A 14,321-nucleotide genomic window follows, 5' to 3' on the forward strand; every position below is an offset into this window, starting at 1 on the left:
GGCAAACTTCTTATTAGTGAGTGATTGAATACTGCATTTTCTATTGTTGTAATATGGACTTGTCTATTCTAGGTCAGCCTCAACAAGTCCTGCAGTTTCCCCCAAAACATCACAGCAAAATATTTATAATCCACCAGATATTTCCACATGGAATCCATTTGGAGATGACAATTTTTCCAAGTTAACAGCAGAGGAACTTCTCGATAAGGAGTTTGCTGAGCTACGAAAAGGCAAGTGTGTTTTCCCATTCTGAGATGGCGCATTCAGCCCAATCTTCAGAAATTGCATCATTTGGCACTTGTACTCTGCATATCACAGAACAGGTGATTTGCGAGTGTCCTAACTTTGGAAATTGTGGAACCATTCATATTTTATGTTTTGTTTTATATAAGTTTCATTTGGTAGCTTGCCATGTTGGGTGGGAAGTTTGAGAGTGGATATACTGTAAGTATTAAAAATCCACTATACACAGAACTCAATGCTACTGCACAGGAATATGCTCTTCAGCCCACTTTGTTGGCGCTAGTCATAATGTTTAACTAATCCCATCTACGTGCACGTGGTCTATAACCCTCTATTTCCTGTCTGTTCAAACTTGCCTCAAATATTGTTAATGTTTGCTTCTGTCACCTCCCCTGACAGCATGTTCCAAATATCTAATACTGCAATCTCTCACCACTCTGTTTAAAAGAAACTGCCTCATAGCTCCTTTAAACTTTGCCCCTCCCAACTTAAGCCTATGCCCTCTAGTATTTGATATCCCCCTCCAGGAAAAGGACTACTATCTACCTTATATATACTAGTTCTCATAATAATATATACTACTAAACAGTTTTCTCCATGGCCTCCAAACTTATTAGTTATAAGGAGAGGATAAGGAAAACAATCCAAATTTATCCAATCTCTCCTTGTAGCTAAAAACTCCAATCTAGGTAATGTCCAAATCAATCTCTTCTGCATGTTCTCCAAAACATCCATAACTTTCCTGAAATGTGGCAATGAATATCCAAATTTTATACAACTGCAACCTGACTTCTCAATTTATATGTTGCTTGCCCTGACTAATGAAGGTATGCATTCTGTAGCTTTTTCTACAAACTCCATTTCCAGAAAAGTTGGGATATTTTCCAAAATGCAATAAAAACAAAAATCTGTGATATGTTAATTCACGTGAACCTTTATTTAACTGACAAAAGTACAAAGAAAAGTTTTTCAATAGTTTTACGGACCAACTTAATTGTATTTTGTAAATATACACAAATTTAGAATTTGATGGCTGTAACACACTCAACAAAAGTTGGGACAGAGTTAAAATAAGATTGAAAAGTGCACAGAATATTCAAGTAACACCGGTTTGGAAGACTCCACATTAAGCAGGCTAATTGGTAGCAGGTGAGGTATCATGACTGGGTATAAAAGTAGCGTCCATCAAAAGCTCAGTCTTTGCAAGCAAGGATGGGTCGTGGCTCACCCCTTTGTGCCAAAATTCGTGAGAGAATTGTTAGTCATTTCAAAAGGAACATTTCTCAATGCAAGATTGCAGAGAATTTACTTCTTTCAACACCTACAGTACATAATATTGTGAAAAGATTCAGAGAATTTAGAGACATCTCAGTGTGTAAAGGCAAACAACAGGAATTCTGCAGATGCTGGAAATTCAAGCAACACACATCAAAGTTGCTGGTGAACGCAGCAGGCCAGGCAGCATCTGCAGGAAGAGGTGCAGGCGACGTTTCAGGCCGAGACCCTTCGTCAGGACTAACTGAAGGAAGAGTGAGTAAGGGATTTGAAAGTTGGAGGGGGAGGGGGAGATCCAAAATGATAGGAGAAGACAGGAGGGGGAGGGATGGAGCCAAGAGCTGGACAGGTGATAGGCAAAAGGGGATACGAGAGGATCATGGGACAGGAGGTACGGGAAGAAAGACAAGGGGGGTGGGGACCCAGAGGATGGGCAAGAGGTATATTCAGAGGGACAGAGGGAGAAAAAGGAGAGTGAGAGAAAGAATGTGTGCATAAAAATAAGTAACAGATGGGGTACGAGGGGGAGGTGGGGCCTTAGTGGAAAGTGGGGCACCACCTCCCCCTCGTACCCCATCTGTTACTTATTTTTATGCACACATTCTTTCTCTCACTCTCCTTTTTCTCCCTCTGTCCCTCTGAATATACCTCTTGCCCATCCTCTGGGTCCCCCCCCCCGTCTTTCTTCCCGTACCTCCTGTCCCATGATCCTCTCGTATCCCCTTTTGCCTATCACCTGTCCAGCTCTTGGCTCCATCCCTCCCCCTCCTGTCTTCTCCTATCATTTTGGATCTCCCCCTCCCCCTCCAACTTTCAAATCCCTTACTCACTCTTCCTTCAGTTAGTCCTGACGAAGGGTCTCGGCCTGAAACGTCGACTGCACCTCTTCCTACAGATGCTGCCTGGCCTGCTGCGTTCACCAGCAACTTTGATGTGTGTTGCTCAGTGTGTAAAGGGCAAGGTTGGAAACCACTGTTGAATGCGCGTGATCTTCGAGCCCTCAGGTGGCACTGCCTAAGAAACCGTCATGCTACTGTGACAATTATAGCCACCTGGGCTCGGGAGTACTTCAGAAAACCATTGTCACTCAACACAGTCCGTCGCTGCATCCAGAAATGCAACCTGAAACTGTATTACGCAAGGTGGAAGCCATACATCAACTCTATGCAGAAACGCCGGTGAGTTCTCTGGGCCCGAGCTCATCTCAGATGGACCAAAAGACTGTGGAACCGTGGGCTGTGGTCAGATGAGTCCACATTTCAGCTAGTTTTTGGAAAAAACGGGCGTCAAGTTCTCTGTGCCAAAGATGAAAACAACCATCCAGATTGTTATCAGCGAAAGGTGCAAAAGCCAGCGTCTGTGATGGTATGGGGGTGCATCAATGCCCACGGCATGGGTGAGTTGCATGTATGTGAAGGTACCATTGACTCTGAGGCGTATATTAGGATTTTAGACATATGTTGCCATCAAGGCGACGTCTCTTCCCAGGACGTCCATGCTTATTTCAGCAGGACAATGCCAGACCACATTCTGCACGGGCTACAACAGCATGGCTTTGTAGACACAGAGTGCGTGTGCTTGACTGGCCTACTGCCAGTCCAGGTCTATCTCCTATTGAAAATGTGTGGTGCATCATGAAGAGGAGAATCAGACAACGGAGACCACGAACTGTTGAGCAGCTGAAGTCTTATATCAAGCAAGAATGGACAAAATTTCCAATTGCAAATCTTTTATAATTAGTATCCTCAGTTCCAAAATGATTAAAAAGTGTTATTAAAAGGAAAGGTGATGTAACACAATGGTAAACATGCCTCTGCCCCAACTTTTGTTGAGTGTGTTGCAGCCATCAAATTCTAAATTTGTGTATGTTTACAAAATACAATTAAGTTGGTCAGTTAAACTATTGAAAATCTTTTCTTTGTACTTTTGTCAGTTAAGTAAAGGTTCACGTGAATTAACATATCATAGATTTTTGTTTTTATTGCATTTTGGAAAATATCCCAACTTTTCTGGAAATGGGGTTTGTACTTGCAGCAGTTTGTGGTCCTATTATCAGTTTTGGTTTCCTGATTTGAAAGTTTCTCAGTTTATTCATTCAGGATATCTTCACTGCTTTGAAAAGCACATTGCTTTGTTTGATAAGGAGAAATGACTGACCCAAAAGAGTCCATACTGCAAATATAAAGTCTTGGCATTCTACAAAGATGTAACTTGACCACATCAGCAATAAGGTGGGGGTGGAGAATTATCACTTAGCAATGTTACCACTTCACTGAAATCTCTGACCACACTCACTGTTAATGGAAGTGGTTACTGTGGATAACTGGATTCCCACTTTAAAATTCTTCCAACAGATAAATGTGCGGAACAGAAGAAAGTACCAACTGAAAATGTAGCTCAAGGGTTTCCTTCTGGCATGACTGTACCCCAGACAGACATTTTTGGAGCATCACCTTTCACATCAGGGACAGGTTTGTATTAATATTTGAATTATTAATTAGCAGGAATAGACTCCCTACAATTTTGTCATTGGTTGAAAATAGTCTTTATTTGGCAAATCTGTATCAAATGTGTAATGTAAAATTATTGGGAACTTTCACTTTGTCAAGTGAATTTGATAAGAGAATTGAGCCTGTTGTGAAAGCTTTTGAATTAACCTTTCAGACCTTTGTAATATAGCAATATACTTTTAACTCTTGAGCACATGCAGCTTACCAGCGAATATCGCATGAAATTCTCTCTTCTGTTTAAACTACTTTCTTAATTCCTATGTTTCTCTTTATAAGAAGCTAAAATATCAATGGAAACATTAGAATCTAGTTCATCGGCAACTGTTTCTAATCCTTTAATACATGGGCCACTATCTGACTTCCCAGGTAAGGATCAATAAATAACAAGGAATTTTTTATTTTCTTGTGAGTATCAAGAATTCACAATTGTTACATAAATGCAGATGTGGAAGTGTGACTATTTAATTAGTGAAGTATATTCATTGAATGCTTCAATGGGTTCGTGTTACAAAACAAAAGGTACCTGTAAATTTTCCATAAGATTTGAAAATGTAATTGAAATCACCATAACTATCTGATCAGGTTTTATAGAAATTTTGATGCACAAAGAAGCACAATCACTTCGTAGTATAACAAAAATCTTCAATTTAGTTTGGTTTCCAAACACATGATAGTACAGCACTGGAACAGGCTGTTCAGCCCATGATGTTGTGCCAAACTAATTAAGCTGATTGTACCTTTTTTTAATTCCTTCCACCTGCACATGGTCCATTTCACTTCATTCTTTATATATTCATGTCCCTTTTCAAGAGCTTCTTAAATGCATCTATTATATAATATAGCAAAACTTTGGCACCCCAGGGGCTTGGTAGTGAGCCAACAGCGTTTCTGGACTTTTGATATTACCCCTATTAACATTACAAACACTTTCAGTTTGCCCTTTCTTTAGGTGTCATATAAGAATATGTTTTCAGGAGAACTGGTGAGTTTGAAGTGAATGCAGGAAACAGGGACCTGGTAGGTTTGGAAGGAACTGGAGAAATAGGGCCCTGGATGCTGGGTTCTGCATTTTTAAAGGAAGAACAGGAACTGGGGCCTTGTTGAGTTTAAAATGAATGTTGATACTGAATTATCAGTTTTATTGTACCTCAAGACAACAGAGTAACAGCTTAATAACTTGTATGTAGTAAGGTGAATGAAGAGCAGGACTTCAGTAAAGTTTAGATGATGCTATACTAAAAGACTGAGAAAAGTCCTGAGAGTTGTCTTTGCATATATTGGAATGGAATAACATAAGACATAGAAGCAGCATTAGGCTATTTGGCTCAATGAGTCTGTACAACTATTGCATCATAGCTAATTTATTATTTCTCCCAACCCCATTTTCCTGCCTTCTTCCCATAACCTTTGACACTATTACTAATCAAGGACTTATCAACCTCTGCTTTAAATATACCCAATGACTTGGTTTCCACAGGTTCACTGTCCTCTGGCTACAGAAATTCCTCCTCATCTCTGTTTTAAATGAACATCTCTCTATTTTAAGGCTGTGTCTTCTGGTCCTGGACTCCTCCACTATACGAAACATCATCTTCACATCCACTTTATCTAGGGCTTTGAATAATCGATAGATTTCAAGGAGACTTCCCCTCCCCCCACTCCAATCTTCTAAACTCCCAGCGAGTACTGGCCCAGAACCATCAAATATTCTATGTACATAAATCCTTTCATTCCCAGATTCATTCTCATTAACCTCCTCTAGATACATGCCAGTGAAAGCATATGCTTTCTTAGATTAGGGATCCAAAACTGCTTAGAGTACTCCGAATGCAGTCTGACCAGTGCCTTATAAAGCCTTAGCATTATATCCTTGCTTTTATATTCTAGTCCTCTCAAAATTAATGCCAGTGTTGCTTTTGCATTCTTCGCATGATAACAAGTGAGTACTCGTGATGTACAGGTGATTTTGTGTATCATATTGAAGGTAAAATAAGTTTTTGTTTAATTTTCTTTATGCTGTCAACAGTTGACCTCCTGATTTGTTTGGGAAATGGTAAGGAGATCATTTGCCTTGTTGTGTAAAATGTAACAAAGATGGATGATCAGCATGATTTAAAGTTACCAGCAGTTTTTATTAATCTGTGCTAGACACACGCCACAGTATTCATTCCAAAGATTGCTTAATGCATGCAGAATAATACTCTGCTATGTCTATAGCCAAAGTTAGAATTTTCAATATTGTGTTCGCTCAAATTACACTTTTTCAAATATCATTTGAGGGGGAAAAGTAATCCTTTTCTTTTATTCTGCAATTATGAGTTTATTGGAGTCTTTTTTTTGTAAAGACAATTAATATTGGTAGATTATTTAAGAGAACTAAGACCATATGGTATATTAGCAAAATTAGGGCATTTGTCTCATCAAGTCTGCTCTGCCATTTCATCATGGCTGATCCATTTTCCCTCCCAGCCCCAATCTCCTGCCTTCTCCCCGTATCCCTTCAATGCCCTGACTGATTGAGAATCTATCAACCTCTGCCTTAAATATACCAAATTATTTGGCCTCCACAGCCACCTGTGGCACGGATTCCACAGATTCACCGCTCTCCGGCTAAAGTGATTCCTTCCCATCTCTGTTGTAAAAGGACATCCCTCTATTCTGATTTGATCAGGGACCTTGAGGTAAAGGAGCCATTGGGAGGTACTGACTATAATATGATAAGTTTTAATCTACAATTTGAGAGGGAGAAGGGAAACTCGGAAGTGTCAGTATTACAGTTAAACAAAGGGAACTGTGGTGCTATGAGGGAGGAGCTGGCCAAAGTTCAATGGAACAATACCCTAGCAGGGATGACAGTGGAACAGCAATGGCAAGTGTTTCTGGGAATAATGCAGAAGGTGCAGGATCAGTTCATTCCAAAGAGGAAGAAAGATCCTAAGGGGAGTAAGGGGAGGCCGTGGCTGACAAGGGAAGTAATGGACAGTATAAAAATAAAAGAGAAGAAGTATAACATAGCAAAGACGAGTGGGAAGCTGGAGGATTGGGAAGAGCAACAGAAGGTAACTAAAAAGGCAATACGCGGAGAAAAAATGAGGTACGAAGGTAAACTAGCCGAGAATATAAAGGAGGATAGTAAAAGCTTCTTTAGGTATGTGAAAAGGTAAAAAAAATAGTTAAGACCAAAACTGGGCTCTTCAAGACAGAAATGGGTGAATTTATTATGGGGAATAAGGAAATGGCAGACGAGTTGAACAGGTACTTTGGATCTGTCTTCACTAGGGAAGACACAAATAATCTCCCAGACATAATAGTGGCCAAAGGACCTAGGGTAAAGGATGAACTGAAGGAAATTTATATTAGGCAGGAAATGGTGTTGGATAGACTGTTGGGTCTGAAGGCTGATAAGTCCCCGGGACCTGATGGCCTGCATCCCAGGGTACTTAAGGAGGTGGCTTTAGAAATCGTGGATGCATTGGTAATCATTTTCCAATATTCTATAGATTCAGGATCAGTTCCTGTGGATTGGAGGGTGGCTAATGTTGTCCCTCTCTTCAAGAAGGGAGGAAGAGAGAAAACAGGGAATTACAGACCGGTTAGCCTGACGTCAGTGGTGGGAAAGATGCTGGAGTCAATTATAAAAGAAGAAATTACGACACATCTGGATAGCAGTAACAGTATCGGTCTGAGTCAGCATGGATTTATGAAGGGGAAATCGTGCTTGACTGATCTTCTGGAATTTTTTGAGGATGTAACTATGAAAATGGATAAGGGAGAGCCAGTGGATGTAGTGTACCTGGACTTTCAGAAAGCCTTTGATAAAGTCCAACATAGGAGATTAGTGGGCAAAATTAGGGCACATGGTATTGGGGGCAGAGTACTGACATGGATTGAAAATTGACTGGCTAACAGAAAACAACGAGTAGCGAGTAACAGGTCCCTTTCGGAATGGCAGGTGGTGACCAGTGGGGTATACTGCATGGTTCAGTGCTGGGACTGCGGCTGTTTACAATATATATTAATGATTTAGATGAGGGAATTAAAAGTAACATTAGCAGATTTGCTGATGACACAAAGCTGGGTGGCAGTGTGGAATGTGAGGAGAATGTTATGAGAATGCAGGGTGACTTGGACAGGTTGGGTGAGTGGACAGATGCAGTTTAATGTGAATAAATGTGAGGTTATCCACTTTGGTGGTAAGAACAAGAAGGCAGATTATTATCTAAATGGAGTCAAGTTAGGAAAAGGGGAAGTACAACGAGATCTAGGTGTTCTTGTACATCAGTCACCGAAAGCAAGCATGTAAGTACAGCAGGCAGTGAAGAAAGCTAATCGCATGCTGGCCTTCATAACAAGGGGAATTGAGTATAAGAGCAAAGAGGTCCTTCTGCAGCTGTACAGGGCCCTGGTGAGATCACGCCTGGAGTACTGTGTGCAGTTTTGGTCTCAATTTGAGGAAGGACATTCTTGCTATTGAGGGAGTGCAGCGTAGGTTCACAAGGTTAATTCCCGGGATGGCAGGACTGTCATATGTTGAAAGATTGGAGCGACTGGGCTTGTATACTCTGGAATTTAGAAGGCTGAGAGGGGATCTTATTGAAACATATAAGATTATTAAGGGATTGGACACGCTGGAGGCAGGAAGCATGTTCCCGCTGATGAGTGAGTCCAGAACCAGAGGCCACAGTTTAAGAATAAGGGGTAGGCCATTTAGAATGGAGTTGAGGCTAAACTTTTTCACCCAGAGAGTGGTGGATATATGGAATGCTCTGCCCCAGAAGGCTGTGGAGGCCAAGTCTCTGGATGCTTTCAAGAAAGAGATGGATAGAGCTCTTAAAGATAGCGGAATCAAAGGTTATGGGGATAAGGCAGGAACTGGATACTGATTGTGGATGATCAGCCACGATCACAGTGAATGGTGGTGCTGGCTCGAAGGGCTGAATGGCCTACTCCTGCACCTATTGTCTATTCTGAGACTGTGTCTCTTGGTTTTAGACTCACCCACAATAGGAAACATCCCCTCCGTCAAGGCCTTTCAACATTCGATAGGTTTCAATGAGGTCTCCCTCACTCTTCTGAAGTCCAGTGAGTACAGGCTTAGAGCAATCAAATGCTCTTTTTAAGACAAGAGTTTCAATCCCGGAATCACTTCCGTGAACTTCCTTTGAACCCTCTCCAATGTCAGCGCATCCTTCCTTAGATAAGTGGCTCAAAACTGCTCACAGTAGTCCAAGTGAGGCCTCACTAGTGCTTTATAAAGCCTCAACATTACATCCTTGGTTTTATATTCTACTCCTCTTGAAATGAATACTAGTGTCGCTTTTGCCTTCCTCACCACTGGCTCAACCTGCAAATCAACCTTTAGGGAATCCTGCACAAGGACTCCCAAATCCCTCTCCACCTCAGTTTTTTGTATTTTGTCTCCATTTGGAAAATAGTCAACTGTTTCATTTCTTCCATCGAAGTATTCTTTGCCCATTCTCCTAATCTAAGTCCTTTTGTAACCTCTCTATTTCCTCAAAACTACCTGCCTCTCCACTCATCTTCATATCGTCCGCTAACTTTTCCACAATGCCATCAATTCTGGCATCCAAGATATTGACATACAACGTAAGAAGAAGCGGTCCCAACACAGACCCCAGTGGAATACCACTGGTCACTGGCAGTCAACCAGAAAAGGCTCCTTTTATTTCCACTCTTTGCCGCCTGGCAATCAGCCACTGCTTTATCCATGCTATTATCTTTCCAATAATATCATGGGCTTTCATCTTGCTAAGCAGCCTCATGTGGCACCTTGTCAAAAGCCTACAGAAAATCCAAGTACACAACATTTTCCGATTCTCCTTTGTTTAGCCTGCTTGTTATTTCTTCAAAGGATTTCAACAGATTTATCAGGCAAGATTTTCCCTTTAGGAAACAATGCTGACTATGGCCTATTACATCATGTGCCTCCAAGTATCCCAAAACTGCATCCTTAATAATAGAGTCCGACATCTTCCCAATCACTGAGATCAGACTAACTGGCCTTTAATTTTCTTTCTTCTAACTCTCCCCCTTCTGGAAGAGTGGAGTGACATTTGCAATTTTCCATTCCTTTGGAACAATGTGAGGATGATGTGGTTCTTGAAAGATCATTACTAATGCTCCCATAATATCTTCAGCCATCTCTTTCAGAACCCTGGTATGTATACAATCTGGTCCAGGTAGCTCATCTACATTCAGACCTTTCAGTTTCCTAAGGACCTTCTCCTGAGTAATGTCAACTTCATGCACTTCTGCCCGAACACCCTCCAACTTTCAGCATACTACCAGTGTCTTCCACAGTGAAGACTAAAGCAAAATATTCATTCAGTTCGTCCACCATTTCCTTTTCAAGAAATTACTATCTTTCCAGCAGTCCGATATCCAGTCTCGCCTCTCTTTTACACTTTATTTGAAGAAACTTTTGGTATCCTCTTTAATATTATTGGCAAGCTTACATTTGTATTCCATCTTTTCTTTAATGACATTTAGTTGCCTTCTGTTGGTTTTTAAAAGCTTCCCAATCTTCTAACTTCCCTCTGTTTTTTTCTCTATTATATGGCCTCTCTTTGACTTTTATGTTGGCTTTGACTTCTCTTCTCAGCCATGGTTGTGTCATCATGCCTTTAGAACACTACTTCCTCTTTGGGATGTATATATCTTGCAACTTCTAAATTGCTTCCAGAAATTCCAGCCATTGCTGCTCTACTGTCATCTTTGCCAGTATTCTTTTCCGATCAATTTTGGTCAGTTCCTCTCATGCCTCTGTAATTCCCTTTATCCCTTTTTAACATTGATACATCTGACTTTGGCTTCACCTTCTCAAATTGCAAAGTGAATTTATCAGATTATGATCACTTGCCCTTAAGGGTTCTTTTACCTTAAGCTTTCTAATCAATTTGTTTCATTGCACATTACCCAGTCCAGAAAGCTGATCCCCTAATGGGCTCAACCATGAGCTGCTCAAAAAAGGCATCTCGTAGACATTTTGGAAATACCCCCGTTAGGGTCCAGCACCAACCTGATTTTCCCAACCTACCTGCATATTGAAATCTCCCATAACTATTGTAACATTGCCCTTTTGGCATGCATTTTCTATCTCCTATTGTAAATTGTAGACCACATCCTTACTACTGTTTGGGGGTCTGTATATAATTCCCATCAGGGTCTTTTTATCCTTGCAGTTCTTTAGCTCTACTCACAAAAATTCAGCAACTTCTTATGCTTTGTTACCTCTTTCTAATGGTTTGATTTCATTTTTTATCAACAGAGCCATGCCACCCCCTCTGTCTACCTGCCTGTCCTTTCCATACAATATGTATCCTCCAACGTTAAGCTCCAAGCTATAATCTTTCAGCCTTGATTCAGTGATGCCCACATCATATATGCCAATCTGTAACTGTGCTACATTCATCTACCTTATTCTTTATACTGTGCAAATTCAGAGATTCAAATATAATACCTGTATTTACCCTTTTCGATTTTGACCGCCTTTTACATTGCCGCTCTTCCTGTTGATTGCCATTTTGTCCCATCATCAGCCTTTCCTTGCTAGCAATGTCACTACACACTGCTTCTATTTGTAAACTAACTACCTCATCCTCCACATTGTCACACCGGTTCCTATCCCTCTGCCAATTTAGTATAAACCCCCCTGAATAACTCTTGTAAACCAGCCTACAAGGTTATTGGTCCCCCTCGGGTTCAGGTGTAACCCGTCCTTTTTGTACCTTCCCTAGAAGAGATCCAAATGATCTGTAAATCTGAACCCCTGCCCTCTGCACCAGTTCCTCAGCTATGCATTCACCTGCCAAATCATCCTATTTTTACCCTTACTGGTGCGTGGTACAGACAGTAATTCAGATTACTACCCCGGAGCTCCTGTTTTTCAACTTTCTCCCTAGCTCCCTAAAATCTCTCTTTGGGCCCTCCTCACCTTTTCTTCCTGTCATTGGTGCCAATATGTACCAAGACTTCTGGCTGCTCAGCCTCCTCCTTTAGAATATCATGGACCCAGTCTGAGAGAGCCCAGATTCTAACACCTGGGGGCATCGTACCATCCGGTGTCTCTAATGTGCCCACAGAATCTCATCTTTAATCCTCTGACTATAGAATCTCCCATCACCACTGCAGTCTTCACATTTCTTCTGTTCTGAGCCACAGCATCAGAAACACAGTCACTGGCTCCACCCCACCCCTCCCCCACCGGGTAGGTCATTCCACTCAACAGTATCTAAAGTGGTATACATATTATTGAGGATAACAGCCAGAGGGATACTCTGCACTGTGCATTTCCCTTCCTTCTCCTGACAGTCACCCAGTTACTTGTCTCGTTCAACCTCTACCTACCTCCTACAACCTAGGGGTGACCATCTCCCTGTAGCTCCTGTCCATCATCACCTCATTCTCCTGTATGAGCTGAAGGTCATCGAGCTGCAGCTCCAATTCCTTAATACGTCTGAGGAACTGCAGCTCAGTGCACCTAGTGCAAATGTCTTTATCTGGGAGTCTGGAGGTCTCCCAGAATTCCCAGATCTCACACAGTGCAAAAGACTGCCCCGGAGCCATTCTCACTAGGCTGCTATGCCCTAATAGATGAGGAATGAAAAAAAAAGAGAAACTTGCCACGTACTTTACCTGCCCAAGCCTGATGAACTCCATGATTTATGGATACATACGCATTCTCCGGATCAACTGTTCTGGACAGTTTCTCATGCTGTCCAGATTATCAATCATAGAAAAGTTGCTCTTCGCTATGTCACAAGCCAGAAATGATCCTGTGGTATTCCATCTATCTGAGTCAGTTTCTCATTAATTAAATTCCCTGTGTCATTAGGGCTACTGCATGTTCTCTGCAGAAGCAAAGCCCATTACTTTTTAAATCAGATGTATTTTGTATGAATTGATATTAAATTTTTTTCATCTTTTTTTCTTTTCAATATTTTTATTACTTGCATAGACGAATACAAAATACATTATGATATTATGGAAACAAAAACAAGGTTGAAATGCTCCATAGCTGTGTATAGTAAATTAACCATAATATTGAAAAGGTATATTTTATTCTAATCTAAAGCAAAATCAAAACCCCATACTAAAAAAAAGAGAAAAAACAGCTGTTTGGTTAAAAGAAAAGAAAAAAAATCTTGGACATGTAGTCGTAGATTCAAACATATAATAACCATCATTGTTGCTGAACGAGTCAGAAATTGTGAAAGTAGTTCCAAAAAGGTCCCCATAATATGAAAAAGTCTTATCTAGATATAGAACTGGAACACCTAATCTTCTGTAGATTTAAACATGACAAAACATCAATCAACCAATGGGCATGAGCAGGCGGAGCAGCATCTTTCCATTTAAGCAACAAAACTCTTCTGGCTAAAGGAGAAATAAAAGCCAAAATATGCAAATCATTTGGCTTAAGAGTAAAATCATTTCCTTCAACAATGCCAAACAAGGCAGTCAGAGGGTTGAGTTTAAAGTTTACTTTAAAAAGCTCTGAGAAAGTTTGAAATACTTCTTTCCAAAATTTATCAAGCCGTGGGCAGGACCAAAACATATGAATTAGAGTGTTTTTTTTTATCTTTACTGGAGGAATTACCCTTGTTTGTGTTCTTTTAAATTTTACTGAAATTTGATCTGTTGGTTATCAATGGCTAACTTTGCTGGATGTTATAACACATTTTCAATTAAATTGTTTACATGTATTTAATACAGAAATTTCAAACATAAAAGTAAAATATAGTAATTCATCATGCTTTGAGCTTCTTTCCCACAGAAGACTTAGATAACTAGATGTGATTTAAATTTTGTTATCTAGATTTATGTCAAGTTTTTTTGTTATATAAAGGAAATTCTTATTTTGCATGTACTCTTGCTGTACTTTTGCTGACGTTTCTATCCTGCAGCCTCTCCTGAATCATGTTTTTTTCCCGTTATTCCTATGCACCTTCTCAGATAACTCTGGGCGTAATTCAGTTTCAAATCCCAGAATTCTTCCTGCTTCAGCTGACAGCACTGACCCTTTTACTCCTGCTATGTCTTCTAATCTGACTGGTAAGAGGAAGAGGCAGATGACTGGATATTATACTGTATGTAGTGCATACAATAAACACATGATGCAAATCATTTTGATAGAATTTGCAAAAATGTGCATTTGAAACTCAGAATATGATTGGACAGAAGCTTAGAAAATTAAGTACAACCAACACAGAAAATAAGATCTGAATTATTGAAAGCAACTGAAGTGTTAATTATATAGGTTGACTGAAGGTT

The 14,321-nt window shown here is 40.4% G+C and overlaps 1 protein-coding gene across 6 annotated transcripts in view; it reads left to right on the forward strand.

The window, feature by feature from the left end:
* Positions 1 to 14,321, forward strand: part of LOC140212067 (AP2-associated protein kinase 1-like) — a 178,983-nt gene that overhangs the window by 126,837 nt on the left and 37,825 nt on the right. For 3 of the 6 annotated variants that reach the window (XR_011889639.1, XR_011889638.1, XM_072282539.1), the window contains exons 14-15: positions 73 to 230; positions 3,873 to 3,989. Coding sequence is in view for 4 of the 6 variants with exons in the window: in XM_072282539.1 (XP_072138640.1) it covers positions 73 to 230; positions 3,873 to 3,989 (275 nt within the window). In the remaining 2 variants the exon portion in view is untranslated. Of the gene's footprint in view, positions 1 to 72; positions 231 to 3,872; positions 3,990 to 4,304; positions 4,395 to 6,054; positions 6,082 to 14,003; positions 14,103 to 14,321 lie in introns of all 6 variants that reach the window. The other 3 variants (XM_072282536.1, XM_072282537.1, XM_072282538.1) reach the window with 3 other exon arrangements.

Source organism: Mobula birostris, chromosome 18 (assembly GCF_030028105.1).
Source record: "Mobula birostris isolate sMobBir1 chromosome 18, sMobBir1.hap1, whole genome shotgun sequence".
In the NCBI taxonomy this organism is placed as follows: Eukaryota; Metazoa; Chordata; class Chondrichthyes; order Myliobatiformes; family Myliobatidae; genus Mobula; species Mobula birostris.